A 19,037-nucleotide genomic window follows, 5' to 3' on the forward strand; every position below is an offset into this window, starting at 1 on the left:
GAGAGAAGCTACGAATGGCTTAGGCAAGGTCATCGTTGATGACCTTGATTAGAGCAATTCCTGTGGTTTGATGGGTTAGAAGCTCCAGGGGAGAAGGTTGCATTTCTTCCCTGATCAGAATGTCTCATGTGTGTGCTTTCATTAATCCACACACAGCAGGGAGGTTCTGTTATCCTGGCTTTACAGAAATGGCAGTATTACTATTACCCCCATTTTATAGAGGTAGAAACTGAGGCATGGAGAGGCTAATTACTCCCCATGGTCAGGCAGCCGACAGTAAGTGGCACGGCCAGGAGAGTTTGGAGATGAGGAATTGGAGGCAGTGAGAAGTGTCTCCGTAAAGTAGAACAGAGATGGGTACAGAGGATGTTTGCTGCTGATACAAATGATCCATGTGGAGGCTGAAATTGACCCTGTTGGAGGGGAGGCTGAGAACCAAAGTCTGAGTTCGTGAGAAGGATCCCGGGGCGCATGTTGAAGGGTTGACTTTTCCCAGGAGCATGATACCAATAATTCTAACTATTTTGAGGAAGATTACCCCTAGACTCAGCTTCTCTCCCACATGCCCCCTGCTGGCCTCCAGAGGCCTGCTGGGCAGCTCTCTGTAGCAGCACCCCCCCCCCCCGACCCCTGCTAAAGGGTGGCCTCCCTGTAGGAAGCTGCTGCACAGGCCCAGCCCCTCCCGCTCCATGTCCTTGGGACACCAGAGGCTGGACGTGCTCAGGAACCAGGACAGCAAGTAAGGGCAGCCCTGCAGTCAGGAACCAGAGCCCAGGCTGGCTGGGCAGTTCGATCGGTACACATCAGCGATTTTCCACCCAAATTTGGCCGCCTCCATCCTGATCCTAAGCCTACAAGGCCCCGTCCCAGGGTCTTTGCTCATCACTCTCTCCCTGCGATCACCACACACACCAGCCTCCTTTAGACTCTATCAAGTACGAAACATTCTTGCCTTCTTCACCCTCTCTCCCTTCTCTACCTGGCTAAGTCTCGCATAGCCTCCTGAATCAGGAGCTAGAGAGGGCTGTCTGAGAGGTGACTGCTGACAGCCCCAACTAGATGAGGCCCTCCCGTTAGCTCATCCTCTAACACTGGATGCTGACTCTTCGGTAGCACCGTTCCTATGTATAATGTGTTTTTTTTGGTGCAGTGTCTGTATTCCATGCTGGGCTGGAACCTTCGTGAGGGTAGTCTAGTTTACCAGTTATTTCCAGGGCCTGGCATACAGTAGGTGCTCACTAATTATTTGCTGACGGAGGAACTGAATCGCTAACTGTAGTATAGCCTACTTGGTACTTCTCTGGCTCCTACATGCTGTGTTCAGCACTTCATTCTCCTCGACACACATTTTACTACAGGTTCTTGAAGCTTTCCTGATCACCCGCATGATTCTCATCTTGATTTGAAGGTGTGTAAAGGAGTTTAATCCAGTATCTTTGGCCATTCACTTAAAATAGAAAGAGGAACTAAGCTTTTACATTATTGATTCTTCCCAGTAGGATGGCTGGTTTGGTTTTATGTGAACCAACAGAGCTTTACAACATCTTGAATCAGGTCACAAAACTATCCCGACTGACTGAACCCAACTATCTCTGCTTATTGGGTAAGTGCTTTAAAAAAAACTGTGTTGTGTTCTATATCCTTCCAATACTATTTTAGGTGAATCACCAAGCTTATGGGGATTGGGGAATAAATGACTATAGGAAACTCTTAGACTCCTTTGACATAGCTTAAAATGCTACTACTAATTGTCACTTGACTTGGAAATAACTCCAGATTAAATTTAGAAGTTCTCAGAAGACTTGTGTTCTTGTTTAGTGAAACATTTTGAACATCTAACAAATATATAGTAAGACTAATAAATGCCCATGTACCCACCGCTCAGATTTAACATAAATGTTATGCATTGATGTACCCCTCTTTTGTACCCCATCCCAATCCCATTGCTTCTCCTCCCCAAAGATGACAGCTTCTGTACTTTTTTTTTTTTTTACATTTTTACTATAGATGTAGGCGTCCCAAAATGTGTGGTTTAAACATTTACACAAATTGTACCGTAATGTACAATTATTCTGCAACTTGCTTTTTCTTGAAATTTTGGAGATGCCCAAGTCTAAATGTGAAGATCTGTTTTAACTGTTAGTTAGGGTAGTGGACATTCCTAATCAGTTGTGGTGTGTTGCTTGCATTGTTTCTGTTATGAACAGTGTTGCACTGAAGAACCTTGACCTCTTATTTACATGCAAGAGTTTCTTCAGGATACCTACCTAGAAATGGAATTGCCAAGTTGCAAATTCTGCTTCATTACATTATTGTCAAATTGCCCTCCAAAAAGATTGTATCAATTTGCATCCTCATCATCAGTGTAAGAAACATACCCACCAATACCTGGCTTTTTCAGCCTTTAAAATTTTTGCAGTCTGATTGATGTGAACTTGTATTATGATGTTTACTCCCCCAATTTAAAAAATTGTGATAAAATGCACATAACATAAAATGTGCCATCTTAACCACTCTTAAATGTACAGTTCAGGGGTGTTAAATATGTTCATCATGTTATACCGCCTTATGGGCACCACTTTCCATCTCCATAACTTTTCCTCTTGTAAACTCTAAAAGGAACTCTATACCCATTAAATACTGTCCTTCCTCCCATCCTTTAATCCCCCGAAAATCCCCATTCTCTTTTCTGTCTCTATGATTTTGACTACTGTAAGTCCTGTTAAGTGGAATCCTATAGTATTTGTCTTTTGGCTTATTTCACTGAGCATCATAATGTCCTTGAGGTTTGTCATGTTGTAGCATATTGCAGAATTTTCCTCTTTAAGGCTGAATAATATTCCATTGTATGGATATACCACATTTTGCTCATCCATTTATCAGCAGACATTTGGGTTACTTCCACATCTTAGCTATTGTGAATGATGACGTTATTATCATGGGTGTACAAATATCTCTGAGACCCTGCATTCATTCATTCGTCACTCATTTATTCACACATCCATTTATCATTCATTTATTTATATATTTATTCATTTATTTACCTATTCATTTATTCATTCGTTCATTTGTTTGTTTATGGTATATAAACCAGAAGTGGAATCACGGGATCTTTTGGTAATTCTATTTGTAATGTTTGAAGAGCTGCCATATTGTTTTCCATAGCAGCTGTGCCATTTTACATGAACCCAAGGGTTCACAAGTTTCCAATTTCTCCACATCATTGTCAATGCTTGTTATTTTCTGGTTTTGGGGGGATAGTAATCATTCTAATAGGAGGGAGGGAATATCTCATTATAATTTGGATTTGCATTTCCCTAACGATTAGTGATGTTGAACATCTTTTCATGTACTTCTTGGCCATTTGTATGTTTTTGGAGAACTATCCAAGTGCTTTGCCCATTTTTGAATCAGGTTTTTTTTTAACTGTTGGGTTTTTAGGAGTTATCTACATATTCTGGGTATTAATCCCTTATTAAGATTTAATTGTCATGAAGTTCAGTTTTTTTTTTTTTTCTTTTGTTGCCCATGCCTTTGATGTCCTATCCAGGAAATCATTGCCAAATCCAATGTCATGAAGATTTTGCCCTATGTTTTCTTCTTCAAGTTTATACTTTTAGGTCTTACATTTAGGTCTTTGATCCATTTTGAGTTAATTTGTGTATGTGGTGTTAGATAAAGGTCCAACTTCATTCTTTTGCATGTGGATATCCAGAGGGAGAGGGAGAGAGAGAATCTCAAGCAGGCTCTATGTCCAGTGTGGAGCCAAATGTGGGGCTTATCTCACGACCTGAGATCATGACCTGAACTGAAACAAGAGTTGGATGCTCAGTCGACTGAGCCACCCAGCTGCCCCTCATTGACATAATTTTTAATACATACAAATATGTAGTTTTAGTTTCAGAACCTAATATAGGCCTGACAATCAAAGCCTTCGTTTTGGAAGAAAGGTCTTAGGTCCCATTCAATCTCTAGGAAAATATTTTCACAGACTGCAGTATTTTTATGCCATTAAAAAAATATATATAAGGTGCCCCCATAGCAACACCAGGATAGTTAAAATTCATTTGTGGCCTCACCTGTAGAAAGAGGCGGTCATGGGACAGTTTGTTAAAACTCCACTCTCGGAATTTTTTAAAAAAGATTTTATTTATTTGACAGAAAGAGAGCATGTGAGTGCACAAGCAGGGCCAGGTAGCAGGGCCCTCTGCTGAGCAGGGAGCCCCATGTGGGGCTTGATCCCAGGACCCTGGGATCATGACCTGAGCCAAAGACAGACGCTTCACCGACTGAGCCACCCAGGCGCCCCAATCAGATTTTTTCATCAGTGCTTTTCCTGATCTTTCATATCGTACGGCCAAAATTTGAAACCTGCCTCAAAGAGATCATCCGATAAAAGAAATGAAATCTAAAAGTGATTATTTTGGAATAGAACCCAGGAGATCAGAATGGTTCAAGATTCCCTACTGGGACCATACTTTATCTTTTACTGCAACGCGTAATGATTATCAGCAAGAATTGCCAAAAATCCTACATTGCGTGCTTTCATACTCTCCGGTGACTGGCCAGAGAAGCTACAGAAAAGTTTGGGAGTCCATACCCTTTGTAATGCAAGTGCCCCCATAGGCTGAATTGCAAGATAAATACCATTCATTTGAGGCCTCGCCTGTAGAAAGCTGTCGTGGGACACCCAGGACACCTACTAGTTTGTGAACATCCCTGAAAAAGCATGATTTTGTAAAGATTTTATTTTTTTAAGTCCTCTCCACACCCAACGTGGGGCTCGTACCCACAACCCTGAGATCAAGAGTTGCAAGTTGCATTGAATGAGCCAGCCAGGCACCCCAAGTGTGAATTTTTAATCCAGATTATACTTGCGTTTCACCAGTCTTTTTCACTGTATTTATAGGAAGTTGCAGCTGGCTAGCTAACAGTCCTACCGCCTCTCTTATCCTGAGTTTGTTCTCAAGCTGTCTATGGCTTTGGAATCTCACCAGTGATATTCTGTATCATTTGAAGGAATAATCCTGCCTCCTCCCTCCAGCTTTGCAGTTTCCAAATATCACTTAGAGTTTTTTTTATTCAGCTGAGTAGCTGAGTATGGACAGCAACCACCTATAAAGAAAGGGTTTTCTCAAATACATGATTTAACACTATGATTTAGGAAGTAGATGTACTAAAATAGGCCAGAAAAAATTACTGATGGTTGGTATTTGTGATAAAAATCCATTCAATATAGAGCCTAGTTGTTGATCTCTTGCCAAATCAAAACTGAGAGCTGTGAATTTACTATATCCATTAAAAATAAATAACCTATGAAATATAGATTTTGGCTTAGATAGAAGATGGGAAAATCAAAATCAATGTATCGAACCTGCATGTTTCATTTGCTCACAAACTTATACACACTAAGATTCTACGAAAAAAAAAAACTATTGCAGCAAATAGAACTGCCCTTTTGATTTTTGCTTGATTTCTTCATTGACCCATTAGCATGCTGTCAGAAAACTGCCTTTTTGCAAATAAGCCTAAAAGTATCCTTCCAAAGAGACCTATATAAATATTCATATATAGATCTAAAGTATTACTGTTCAACATAAATGTTATTTCTAGAAAAAACTTAACAGCAAAAGTTAGAACAACCAACAACGTATGACATCTTCAGCCACTAAAAAAACACCAAGTCAAAAAAAATTCAAAATCACTGTTTTTATGATAATATATATAAATATTGATCAAAACTGAGGAAGGAAATACCTGGATTGACACATGTCAATAGTTGGAAGAATTTTTGTTCAATTTAAATGTCTTTTCTCTTAAAAAAAAGATTTAAGTGCTAACCTATAAAGCAGGCAAATTCTTCAAGTAATTTGCTGTTAGGAATGCCGACTTTTATAGAGCCGAACAAGGAATGAGAATAAACTAAAATGAAACAGGAGTGATAGACACAGGGGAAAAAACTGACCAGTTGTAGCTGGACAGATACTACTACATATCATCCTGGCCCACTCATTTCAATTAAATGCATGAGCTAACAGATTCGGTGTCTGCTGATTTAGTATACTAACTCCCTTAGATTTGCTAAAATTCCTGCGACAATCAGTAGGCACACATGAAGTCTTAAGGAAAAGACTACCACTTAAAAATCAGCATTGGGGGCGCCTGGGTGGCTCAGTTGGTTGAGCGACTGCCTTCGGCTCAGGTCATGATCCTGGAGTCCCTGGATCGAGTCCCGCATCGGGCTCTCTGCTCGGAGGCGAGCCTGCTTCTTCCTCTGACCCTCCCCCCCTCTCATGTGCTCTCTCTCTCTCTCTCTCATTCTGTCTCAAATGAATAAATAAAATCTTAAAAAAAAAAATTAAAAAAAAAATCAGCATTGGACACCAACTAAAGCAATCTTTAAAATATTTTTATTATCCACTATTACTGTGAATGAATATAAACTGTAATCAGTATTCCAAATTAAGAACTCTAGCCTTGTCCAAAGTTTAATGACTTCTGGGGGCACCTGGCTGCCTCAGTAGGAGTAGCGAGGGACTCTTGATCTCGGGGTATGAATTCAAGCCCCACCTAATGACCAGAAGTCATTAAACTTCTGCTTGTCAGCTGTTCCTTCCAAGAAGTTTTCTATTAACCAAATGGTGATTTGCTGTAATCTTTTTCCTTCCTACAAGAAGGAGCACTCTATTTTCTTCCCTACCAAGAGTAATTTTTGGCCTTTTTGACTCCTTTTGAGTTTTCCTTTAGCAGCAGTGGTGATCATGGGAAGAGATCCTGGGCACTGTACTTTCTTTTAGATTCATTTCGCATATTGGACTTTTGCTTTTTGGGATCTTTTCAGGAAGGAGACTTTTTGGGAATTGGCTCCTTGGGAAGAGGAAGCTCCAAGGGTGGAGGTGGTCCCCTCCCACCGGGGGGCCCCTCCTGAACAGGCTTGCTGCTTTTTTTCTCTTGATTCATGTTTCAGCATTTTCATCTTTATGCTTTTTTTCATGCAGGTATTTTGCTTTTTATTCTCTTTATTCTCTTCCATTTTGCTGTCACCTTTTGGCACTTACTATTTTAAAATTTGCTTTCTACTTTTTTTTCTTTTTTTAAAGATTTATTTATTTTAGGGAGAGAGAGAACACGAGCAAGTCAGGGGGAGGGGCAGAGGGAGAAGCAGACTCCCCGCTGAGCATGGAGCCAGACACAGGGCTCAGTCCCAGGACTCTGAGATCATGACCTGAGCTGAAATCAAGAGTTGGCTGCTCAACTGAATGTGCCACCCAGGTGCCCTCTTTTTTTAGTGTATATGCAGGCATTTATTTTAGTTACTAAAATCTGTATCTATAGGCTTTTTTTGTGGAAAAGCAAAGATACAGGACCCTCTCTAGAAGGGTGCAGGCCCAGACAATGCCTGCAGCGGGTGCTACCAGGCTTTCCTATTGTCTACATAGAAGCCATAATACCCCCCCCCCCCCCCCCGAGCTCTCCACTTCCCCAACCCCTGCAGTTGCTGAACCTAAGGAATGGCTTGCCACTTTACATACGCACCTAATATCTTAGATATAAATATCACATACAAAGCCTGTTTCTGGAAGGATAAGCAAAAACTGATAATAGTTTCTGGGGCGCCTGGGTGGCTCAGTCAGTTAAGTGTCTGCCTTTGGCTCAGGTTACGATCCCAGGTCCTGGATGGAGCCCGGTGTCAGGCTCCCCCACTGGGCCGGAGGTCTGCTTCTCACTCTCCCTCTCCCTCTGTGATCTCTCTGGCTCTCCCTCTCTCTCATATAAATAAAATTAAAAAAAAAAAAAATCCTGTTTCCAGTGGAGAAAAATGTATTTAAATTTTCACAGTGAGGGTGTGGTAATGGTACCAAGGACTTCTCCTTGCCCTCTAGAAACCTCTTATGTTTAATAGGAAGAAAACACTGGAAAGAAGAGAAAACCCATTTCCCAACAGCCACCTATGTTCCCAGCATGCTCCTGCTGTTTGGGTTTGCAGGAAGAGGGCCTGCTGCTGGCCTCTGCAGAGAGCAGATGGTCCCCCTTCCTCACTGCTCCTGGTCACCGTGGGTGATAGATGTAGACCCAGGCAGAAAGCCTCTTGGATCTCCAACTGTAGGAATCTTAACTGCCTGATGGTCCCAGATGCTGGGCCTCAAATGCATCACTGCATTCTTCGCAAAGGCACACTGCCCACATTGTTTCCCCCCCGCCCCAGGCCTTCAGTGCCATGAGCAGCAGGAATACTAAGGCAAGCCCATTCCTGCAAGATGTAGGATCCCTCTCATGGGTGTCTTTGACTTGAAGACTCCCCATTGCCCTGACAAAACTTTCTTAGAACTGTGCTGTAGTCTACGGACCTACCTTCCCTCCCTCCCTCCCTCCTTCACAGGGCTCCTACCTGCATCATGAGTGGTAGATCCCTGTCTCCTTTTCTCGCACATACGTTTCCCTCATAAATCTCTTGCACGTCTTATCCTATACTGGCATTCGCCTCTGAGAGCACTCAGGCCATTGCAAATCATACAGAAGTTGGGGGCTGAGAAAAACAGATGGAAAGGTGGGATTTATGCCTTACCGCTTGGGCAGGTGCTAAGGGTCCTGTCCTGAATGGTAGAGGAGTGCGGATGTTTCTCTTTGTCACCGGTTCTTCATCGCTCGCAGGATCACTTAAGGAATGGACCTCGGTTGCTACTTTCCTGTAGCTTTTCCTGGTTTTACAGGATTTTGCTGAACCATTTCCTGTATGCACATCCATTTCTTTAGTCTCTGTTGCTTGAATCATCAGGCATTACTGCAAGTCTTTTCTCTTTTGAAACCTTATCTTTTCCCCCCGATTTTTACAGCCCATTGTTTTATATATATATACATATATACATATATATGTGTGCATATGTTTATATGTTGTATCTAGCAATCTTTTTTTTTTAAAAGATTTTATTTGAGAGAGAGCGCACACACGAGCGTGTCCATGCACACGAGCAGGGGGAGAGGCAGATGGAGAGGGAGAGGCAGACTCCCCGCTGAGCAGGGAGCCTGATGCGGGACTCAATCCCAGGACCCTGAGATCATGACCTGAGCCGAAGGCAGACGTTTAACCGACTGAGCCACCTAGGAGCCCCATATATCTAGCAATCTTGATGTGCTCTCCTGTTAATACTAATTGTTTGTGGCTCTCTTGGAGTTTCAATATAGACAATCCTATTTATGACGGCTCCAGTTCTTTTCAATTCTTATACCTTTTACTTATTCTTTTTTTTTTTTAAAGATTTTATTTATTTATTTGACAGAGAGATACACAACGAGAGAGGGAACACAAGCAGGGGGAGTGGGAGAGGGAGAAGCAGGCTTCCCGCCGAGCAGGGAGCCCGATGCAGGGCTTGATCCCAGGACCCTGGGATCATGACCTGAGCCGAAGGCAGACGCTTAAGCCACCCAGGCACCCCTACCTTTCACTTATTCTTATCTCACTGCATTGCTGTGCCCTTTGCTCTCCAGTGTGGTGTTACAGAGACACAGGGACTGTGAGCATTTTGTCTTGTTTCTCCCTTTACTAATCACTGTGATGTTTGGTGTAGCTTTTCAGTAGTTTTTCCCATGACGTTAAGGAAGTTCCTGTATATACCTAACTTCCTAAGGATTTTTTTTTCGTGATAGGAGTTGAAATTTTCTGCGTGCCAAAGAAGGTTCAAAACAGCGAAAGCAAAACCAACAAATCATTGAAATAGTAGTTAGTAAAAAATTATTGTATATACACCAAAAAGACAATTTGCAAACTGGGAACATTCAGACCAGACTGTGGGATGAGGCTCAGGGGTATATTTATGATCAAGCTTCATAGTGAGAAAGCCTTGAGGATTTATTTTTCAGGGACTGGTCACAGTATTACAATTTTCAGTGGTTCCCTCTTATCAGCCTTGAGAAACAGTTCAAAGCTTGCTTATTCTTTCCAGAGACACAAGCAAGAAATAATCCAGGTCAAGTTAGCCTTGTAAAATAAACAGAATTCAACTTTGTTTGTATGACTGACCTGGTTTTGCCTGCTCGGGGAATTTGCAAGGTTGGTCTCGGTTTCTGATTTTAACAGCGTCTGTGGAAATAAACCTACAGTTTTTCTCCTTTACTATCTTAATGTGATTTCCTAGTATTATGTAGTTCCTGCTAGATCATCGCGTATTTTGTGAACACTGTTAGATTTGGTTACTATGATTTCTGATTTTCACATCTATATGAATGAATGAAATGAGCTTACAGTATACTCTGCTTGGTTTTGCCTGTTTTTAAACCATACAGACCATGTATCTGACTTCTTTTGCTCAAGGTTATATTATAAGATTCACTCATACTGTTATATGTAGCTACATGTGGTTGGTTGGTTTTTGTTGCTAGCATCACGGGCAAACAAAGCCAGGCTGTGGTTAAAGTGGTAAGGACACTACTAGGTATTTATCCAAAGGTTACAAACATAGTGATTCAGAGGGACACGTGCACCCCAATGTTTATAGCAACAGTGTCCACAATAGCCAAACTATGGAAAGAGCTCAGATGTCTGTCGACAGATGAATGGATTAAGAAGATGTGGTATATATATACAATGGCTACTACTCAGCCATCAAAAAGAATGAAATCTTGTCATTTGCAATGATGTGGCTGGAACTAGAGGGTACTAAGCGAAATAGTCAGAGAAAGACAAATATATGATTTCACTTATATGTGGAATTTAAGAAACAAAACAGATGAACATAGGGGAACGGAGGGAAAAATAAGATGAAATCGGAGAGGGAGACAAACAGCAAGAGACTTTTATTTATTTATTTATTTATTTATTTTTTATTTTTATTTTTTTTAAAGATTTTATTTATTTATTTGACAGAGAGACACAGCGAGAGAGGGAACACAAGCAGGGGGAGTGGGAGAGGGAGAAGCAAGCTTCCCGCGGAGCAGGGAGCCCGATGTGGGGCTCGATCCCAGGACCCTGGGATCATGACCTGAGCTGAAGGCAGTCGCTTAACCAACTGAGCCACCCAGGCGCCCGACTTTTTTTTTTTTAAAGATTATTTATTTATTTATTTGAGAGAGAGAATGAGATAGAGCATGAGAGGGGGGAGGGTCAGAGGGAGAAGCAGACCCCCCGCTGAGCAGGGAGCCCCATGCGGGACTCGATCCCGGGACTCCAGGATCATGACCTGAGCTGAAGGCAGTCGCTTAACCAACTGAGCCACCCAGGTGCCCCACAGGAAGAGACTCTTAACTCTAAGAAACAAACTGAGGGTTGCTGGAGGGGAGAGAGGTGGGGGGATGGGGTAAGTGGGTGATGGGCATTAAGGAGGGCACTTGACGTAATGAGCACTGGGTGTTCTATGCAACTGATGAATCCCTAAACTCCATCTCTGAAACTAATAATACACTATATGTTAATTGATTTTTAAATAAAAAATAAAGTGGTAAGGGCAGATTTTAATCAGTAACATACTGTTGCAATAGGAAAGAGTCCAGCATGAACCAAACTCTGCTTTGGTTTGTACAGAGGTGACTGGTTAATTTAAGGGAGAGTGAAGGAGGGGGGAGGGGGAGAGTGAAGGAGGGGGGTGGGAGGGAGTAAGGCTCAGGGGACTGGGAGAGTGAACAGTTACAGGAAGGGTAGGGGATGTGGCCTGTGTGAGACCCATCTGGGTTTGCTAACTGGCACTTACTAAAGTTAGACTCCTACCCTTCCCTGGAGACTGGGAGGCAGGGGTCCTATCTTCAGGTGTTGGCTGGGACAAACAGAAAGTTCTTTTGGTAGCCTTGAGTTTTTTCAGGCAGGCACTTTAAGGGGAGCTGGGGTCAGCCTCGGTCTGTGGCCTTTAGCTGTTTCTAAAGATGTCTTAAAGGTATCTTCAGATGTCTGAAGTTTTTGTTACTGTTTTTTTCACCGATTGAAAAACTCTGGATACAAGTCTTTCGTTACTTGTATTGCAGATTTTTTTCTCACTCTGTGCCTTGCCTTTTCACTTTTTTTAAAGATTTTATTATTTTATTTTTTATTTTTAAAAGATTTTATTTACTTATTGACAGAGAGATGAAGAGCCAGAGAACACAAGCAGGGGGAGTGGCAGAGGGAGAAGGAGAAGCAGGCTCCCCGCTGAACAGGGAGCCTGAGGCGGGGATCGATCTCAGGACACTGGGATCAGGACCTGAGCCAAAGGCAGATGCTTAACTGACTGAGCCACCCAGGTGCCCCAAAGATTTTATTTGAGACACAGAGAGAGAGAGAGGGAGAGCGCGTATGAGCAGGGGGAGGAGCAGAGGGAGAGGGACAAGCAGACTCCCCACTCAGTGGGGATTCTGACTTGGGACTTGATCCCAGGACACTGAGATCATGACCGGAGCTAAAGTCAGATGCTTAACTGACTGAGCCACCCAGGCACCCCTGCCCTTTCACCTTCTTAATGTTGTATTTTAATGAGAAAAAGTAGACATTCTTAATTTTTTTTAAAAATTAACATAGAATGAGTTATTTGTTTCAGGGGTACAGGTCTGTGATTCATCAGTCTTACACAATTCACAGCACTCACCATAGTACATACCCTCCCCAATGTCCATCACCCAGCCACCCCATCTGTCCCACCCCCCACCACCCCAGCAACCCTCAGTTTGTTTCCTGAGATTAAGAGTCTCTTATGGTTTGTCTCCCTCTCTGGTTTTAGACGTTCTTAATTTTAATAGGATTAGGTTTGCCCGTATTTTCTTTTTTGGTTAGTGCTTTCTTATGTCTTTTTTTTTTAAAAGAAATAGACTTGATTTTTTAGAGCAGTTTTAGGTTCATAGCAAAACTGAGCAGAAAGTACAGAGATTTCTTAAGTCCCTCTGTCCCCCCACATAAGCATTGCCTCTCAGACTATCCTCAGCCCCCACCAGAGTGGTGTATTTGTTAGAGTTGATGAAACTACTTTGATACTTCGTTATCACCTGAAGCCCAGAGTTTACAGTAGGTTTAGTGTTGTACATTCTCTGGGTTTTGACAAATTTATAGGGACGTGTCCATCATGACAGTATCATACAGGATAGTTTCACTGCCCTAAAAATCCTGAGTGCTCTGCGTATTCATCCCTCCTTCCCCACTAACCCCTGGCAATGACTAATCTTTTTACTGTCTATACAGTTTTGTGTATTCAGCAATGTCCTATAGTTGAAACCATATGGTAGGTAGACTAAAACTGGCTTCTTTCACTTGTATTAACTCTCTTCCATGTCTTTTCCTGGCTTGATAGCTCTGTGTGTGTGTGTGTGCATGCTCAATACTATTCCACTGTCTGGATGTACTATGGTTTATCCATTCACTTATTTAAGGACATCTTCGTTGCTTTGAACTTTTGACAGTTATGAAAAAAGCCGCTATAAACATTTGTGGTCATAGATTTTCAATAATTCGGGTAAATACCAGGGAGCAAGATTATTGATAAGAGTATGTTTAGTTTTGTTAGAAACTGCCCAACTGTCTACCAAAGTAACTACCATTCCGCGTTCCCACTAGCAATGAATGAGAATTCCTGTTGCTCCACATCCTCACCAGCATTTGGTGTTGACCGTGTTTTGGATTTTTGACTTTCAAATAGGCATGTAGGGGTCTCTTATTTGTCGTTTCAATTTGCATTTCTTGGATGACATGACATGGAGCATCTCTTCCTATGCTTGTTTGCCACCTGCATATCTTCTTTGGTGTGCTGTGTCTGTTCATATCTTTTGCCCATTTTTAAATCAGGTTGTTTGTTTTCTTGTTGAATTTAAGAATGATGTCTTGGGGGTGCCCGGCTGGCTCAGTCAGTGGAGCATGTGACTCTTGATCTCAGGGTTGTGAGATTGAGCCCCATGTTGGGTGTAGAAATTACTTAAAAAATAAAATCTTAGGGCGCCTGGGTGGCTCAGTTGGTTGGGCGACTGCCTTTGGCTCAGGTCATGATCCTGGAGTCCCGGGATCGAGTCCCGCATCGGGCTCCCTGCTCAGCAGGGAGTCTGCTGCTTCCTCTGACCCTCTTCCCTCTCGTGCTCTCTATCTCTCATTGTCTCTCTCTCAAATAAATAAAATCTTAAAAAAAAAATAAAAAATAAAAAAATAAAATCTTAGAAACAATGATGTTTTGGATAACATCCCTCTTTAGGATTTATGGATAAGGCTCTCTGTTCCTGTTCACATTCCTCCCAACTTTGAGGACATCAGTCATACCGTCTGCCCTAGTAGGGGCATTAGAACCTCAGTTCTTAGGTTTAAGTCAGAATTTGGGTCTAAAATTCCATGGGGCATTTAGTATGAGCTCACTCTGGCTTTGATTTCTCCCCTCCCCTCTTTTTTGGACCTCAGAGAAAACTTCCCTTAAATCAAAGATACAAAGTTTCCCTACCCCTTAAGGGGATGTGTGGATATGGGTATGATGGGGCAGGAGAGTCATGTGGGCAGCCTAGCACAGTGGAACTATAAGCCTTGAGTTTTATTTTATTTTTTCTTATTTTTTCAAGATTTATTTATTTGAGAGAGAGCATGCGCTAGTGGAGGGGGGCAGAGGGAGAAGGAAAGAGAATCCCAAACAGACACCCCGCTGAGCTTGGAGCTTGACACAGGCTTCATCTCACGACCCTGAGGTTATGACCTGAGCCGAAACTGAGAGTCGGACGCTTCACCGACCAAGCCACCCAGGCGCCCCACATGCCTTGTTTTAAACTGACAATTATTATCACCCAACTGCCAAACAAATATATGTTGAGGATGGTGCAAGTATTCCAAGTAGTTTGATCATATGCTCCTTTGCAAATACGGTTATTAAATACTTTTCCTTTCTAGATGTGCGTTCCAAACAGGAGTATGATGAAAGCCATGTGATTACAGCCCGTCGAGTGAAGAAGGTAGAGTGGGAGAGTCTGAATGTGGGGGAGGCTGGCCACCTTACAGGAGGGTGGGGGGAAATGGGGGATTTTATCCTAGATCCAGGAGGCGGCAGGGTGGGGGACACTGGGCAGCAGAGGCAGGACCACCCCTGTGCATCCACCAAGAGGGTCTCCCACACCCCTCACATGCTCCCTACAGTGTCCCCACCCCCCATCATGGCCAACAGCTTCACTGAGCAAATGCTGATTTAATTCCTTGATGGACCAGGCACTGTTCCAGACCTTGGGGGATACAACCGAATACAAGATGCCCTTGGCTCACTGTCTTCTGTCCTACTCAGGGAACAGACAATAATAAACCATCGAGATAATTACTATAATCCAGCTTAACTCAGACTGAAGGGCAAGAAACTCTTGATCTAGGGGTTGCAGGTTTGAGCCCCACTCTGGGTGTAGAGATTACTTAAATAAATAAACTAACAAAAAACTATAATCCAAAGATGGAAGCCACTTTCCTTCCCTTCCCCATTTCCCTGCTCCTCCCCCATTCCATCTTTTTTAAAAAAATTATTTACTTGAGAGAGAGAGAGAGTGCAAGCACACAAGCAGGGGGAGGGGCAGAGGGAGAGGGAGAAGCAGACTCCCCGCTGAGCAGGGAGCCCGATGCGGGGCTCCATCCCAGGACCCTGGGATCAATGTCCTGAGCCAAAGGCAGACGCTTAACTGACTGAGCTACCTAGGTGCCCCTTATTCCACCTTTCTTAAAAAGACTGAGCCCTGCACACAGTCACCATGCCCCCTTCCTGCACTGAAGCCTCTTTCCCCACCCCCACAGGGTGTCTTCTCTGTCAGGTCATTGCCAAGCCTGGCAGCCTCCGCTCAGGATCCCGACCTCATTCTCCACCCTCTTCTCCCAAGGTCTGTCTTCCCCGGTTTCTCCTCTGTGTCCTTGGTTCATCTTCCTTTTCTCCTGCTGCTGCCTGAAGAAGATCACTACTTCGTCCTTGCTCTAAATCTGTCAGTGCACCTTCTTGCTCAGAGATTTCACTCCGGCTTCCAGCGTCAGCTGTCCAACTGCAATTAGCTGTCCTGTCAGTTTTACTTCTAAAGTTTTGTCTGGCAACACTGACCCCTTCCCTTCCCACTGTGGCTGTGCTGGGATGCGCTCCATCTCTGACCCTTTGCCATGCTGAACTTGACAGGGAGCCTGGGCCCTGGCTCAGACATTTTTCCAGGATAAGCTTGCTGCTTGGGGGGTGTAGCTCAGTGGTTAGAGCATTTGATTGCAGGATAAGCTCACTGCCTAACACCCCCCTCTCCCCACCCCAAACCCATCATTACCTGCTTCCCCCACCCCCAGCCCCACTTCTGGGGTTTTCAGTTGGCTGGCTTCAACCTCTAGTTTCTGGCTCCACTCTCATATCTGCATATTCTTTTGATTCTGGCAGCACCTCCAGCTCTGGAAGAGACATTCTTTGGGCCTCAGCCAGGCTGACACCTCTTGGCTCCCCTCCCCAACTTTCCTGCCAACAGCCCCAGCGCGGCCCCAGCAGGACACACAGCCCCCAACTGGGTGCTCTTGGCCTCCCTCTCCAGCATGCATGCTTCCTTTTTTTTTTTAAGATTTTATTTATTTGAGAGAGAGAGAGTACAAGCAAGGGGAGGGGCAGAGGGAGAAGTAGACTCCTGGCTGAGCAGGGAGCCCGACGCAGGGCTCGATCCCAGGACCCTGAGATCATGACCTGAGCTGAAGGCAGATGCTTAAGTGACTGAGCCACCTGGGCGCCCCAGCCATGCAAACTTCCATTCTCATCTGGCACCTCAACAGTTCTGCTCTACTGCATTTCCTTGGTTCTAAGATGCACATATCCACCCCCCATATTCAAACATTTCTGAAATTGCAATATATCCTACAATTGGTGTGTACTTTATTTTTTTTTTTAAGATTTTATTTATTAGAAGGAGTGAGGGAGAGAGCAGGAGTGGGAACGGGAGTGGGGGAAGGGAGGCAGAAGCAGACTCCCCATTGAGCAGGGAGCCTGATGTGATGCATGGGCTTGATCCTGGGACCCCAGGATCATGACCTGAGCTGGAGGCAGATGCTTAACCAAGTGAGCCACCCAGGTGCCCCAACCAATGGTCTCTCAATCTTGGACAGAGTACCTGTGCATCCCCCCACCCCCCCACCCCCTGACCCGCGCCAGCGCACTGCTCTCTCAGGCCTCCAGACCTTTTGCTGGGAGCACAGGGATGTATGTGCCTTGCTCATCCATATCCCGGAGGCTCCATCTGGTCCCTGGCATCTGGGATGGGCTCAGCACGTTTGTTGACTAAAGTGAACGACCGGAAGCTGTTCCTTCTGCCTGGAACGTTCTCCCCACTCTTGTCAGTCTGGCAGATTTCCCCTTGCCCTTGCAGCCCCAGCTCCAATCCCTCCCACTGTGCACAACCTTTCTGAATCCTCTGGGCCAACTCGGGGTGTTTGCCTGCGCTGCTTTGAACCTCTGTATTCCAGAACCTCACACGGCGTAAACGTAGGGTGGACCCTCAATGTATGCTTATTTGAGTGAACAAGTCAATGTCCAGCCACATCTGTCCTGCTCTCCCACCTGCTCCACGTCTCCACTCCCTTCCCCTTTGCTCATGTTCGTCTCCACACCCAGAAACCCCCCTTCCCTCATTATCCATGCAAACCCTGCTCGTCCTGAGCACCGGCTCTCTCCTAGTTCCTCCAGACAAATGGGATTCCTCCCTGCTCAGTCCCAGAGAACTTTCTGGTTTGTCCCTCCATGGGCCTTGCTTGACTGCCTTGTAGTAGAATCGATATAAACTCACTCTACCCCACCTGCAGGTCCTCTGTGGGGCCATCTCTGACAGCCAGACAAGGTTGCAAGGGACGGAGTCAGGCTCGGGATCCCCTGAGTAGTGGGGGCCTTTGGGAAGCATGTAAATGAGTGAAGACTAACCTCTCAGCCGCCACCCAGCCAGGCCTCCTCAAGCTCTGGGACACCCTTTGGGGTCCTGGGCATTGTTCCTGCCCCCGTGGTCTGCCTTCCTGGCAACTCAGCGGCTCCTGGCTACTCACGACGTCCTGGTTCCTGCTTGCCCTTTCCTCCCTCTGACCGTATTTATAGCCACATGCCAGGTACTGTTCTAGAAGCTCAGAGTACATCAACGACTACAAAAGAACAAAAGTTCCCGCTCTCAACAGAGCCTACAGGTGAGTCTGCCGCATTATATCCGCTTGCTCGTGATTTCTGCTTATCCAAGCCTTCTGCTTATTGCCCTTCTTATGGCAGGTTTTGGATTTGGCCTCCATCACCAACTACTTTCCCCTAGAGAGAGGATGTCCTCACTTTGGTTGCTCTGAGAGAATGCATGCCAGGCCCCTTAGTGGGCCACGGGCCACTCGGTAGACCAGCTCTTAAGTGAGGACCCCGTCTCTGGTCCGGTCAGCTCTGGCCAGCTTTGTCCACAGCAGGTCGTGTGGGCGTGGAAGGTGCTCGGCGTCCAGCACACCCTCCGGTCCCTTCTCGGTGCTTCCGGGCCTGTGTGTGTAGTCGGGGGAATGGGCACGGTCCTCCCTCCAGCTGCACCCAGGGCTGGAGTGCGGGGAGTATGTGCCCAGCTGAACCACCCGCCAACAGACCTCTCCTGTGGTTTCTTTAGAGAGCAAATGAGTATCTTCTCCCGGAGTCTGTGGATCTGGAGTGCGTGAAATACTGTGTGGTGTATGATAACAACACCAGCACCCTGGAGATCGCCTTAAGAGGGGAGGACGAGGAGGACAACACCGAAGATGGTAGACACGGTAGGTTTTGAGGAGCGCAGCCGGAGCAGCAACTGGTGGTGATGGAGCCCTTTCGCGGTACGCCGGGAACCACACCGAAGGCTCTCCCTGGGTCAGCTCCTGCAGAACACGCCCCTGAGAAATGGGTTATGCCAAGAGCGGGGGAGGGGCTGAGGGGTTTCCTTCCTTGCAAAATGCCAGGTGAGCCTGCCATAGCCTCATGAGTGCTGGCAGAGGACGTGAGGCTCCCGGGTCAGAGCAGCAAAAGTAACCAGAACGTCCTCCTCTCCTTGCCCTGGCGCCCGAGCCCCCATTCTCACAGGGTGACAGGAAGAGGGCCAAGAAAAACCTGCCCACACCGTGGGTTGTATTACAGGAGAACCCTGAGCTCAGGGGA

General features: G+C 45.0%; 1 protein-coding gene across 10 annotated transcripts in view; it reads left to right on the forward strand.

Moving 5' to 3' along the window:
• STYXL1 (serine/threonine/tyrosine interacting like 1) overlaps window positions 1-19,037 on the forward strand; it is a 58,739-nt gene that overhangs the window by 7,470 nt on the left and 32,232 nt on the right. For 8 of the 10 annotated variants that reach the window (XR_004676270.1, XM_034988608.1, XM_034988610.1 and 5 more), the window contains exons 2-5: window positions 1,359-1,408; window positions 1,500-1,603; window positions 14,807-14,868; window positions 18,520-18,661. Coding sequence is in view for 9 of the 10 variants with exons in the window: in XM_034988608.1 (XP_034844499.1) it covers window positions 1,501-1,603; window positions 14,807-14,868; window positions 18,520-18,661 (307 nt within the window). In the remaining variant the exon portion in view is untranslated. Of the gene's footprint in view, window positions 1-1,358; window positions 1,409-1,496; window positions 1,604-14,806; window positions 14,869-18,519; window positions 18,662-19,037 lie in introns of all 10 variants that reach the window. The other 2 variants (XM_034988609.1, XM_034988612.1) reach the window with 1 other exon arrangement.

Source organism: Mirounga leonina, unplaced genomic scaffold (assembly GCF_011800145.1).
Source record: "Mirounga leonina isolate KUSES-001 unplaced genomic scaffold, KU_Mleo_1.0 Mir_454, whole genome shotgun sequence".
NCBI lineage: Eukaryota > Metazoa > Chordata > Mammalia > Carnivora > Phocidae > Mirounga > Mirounga leonina.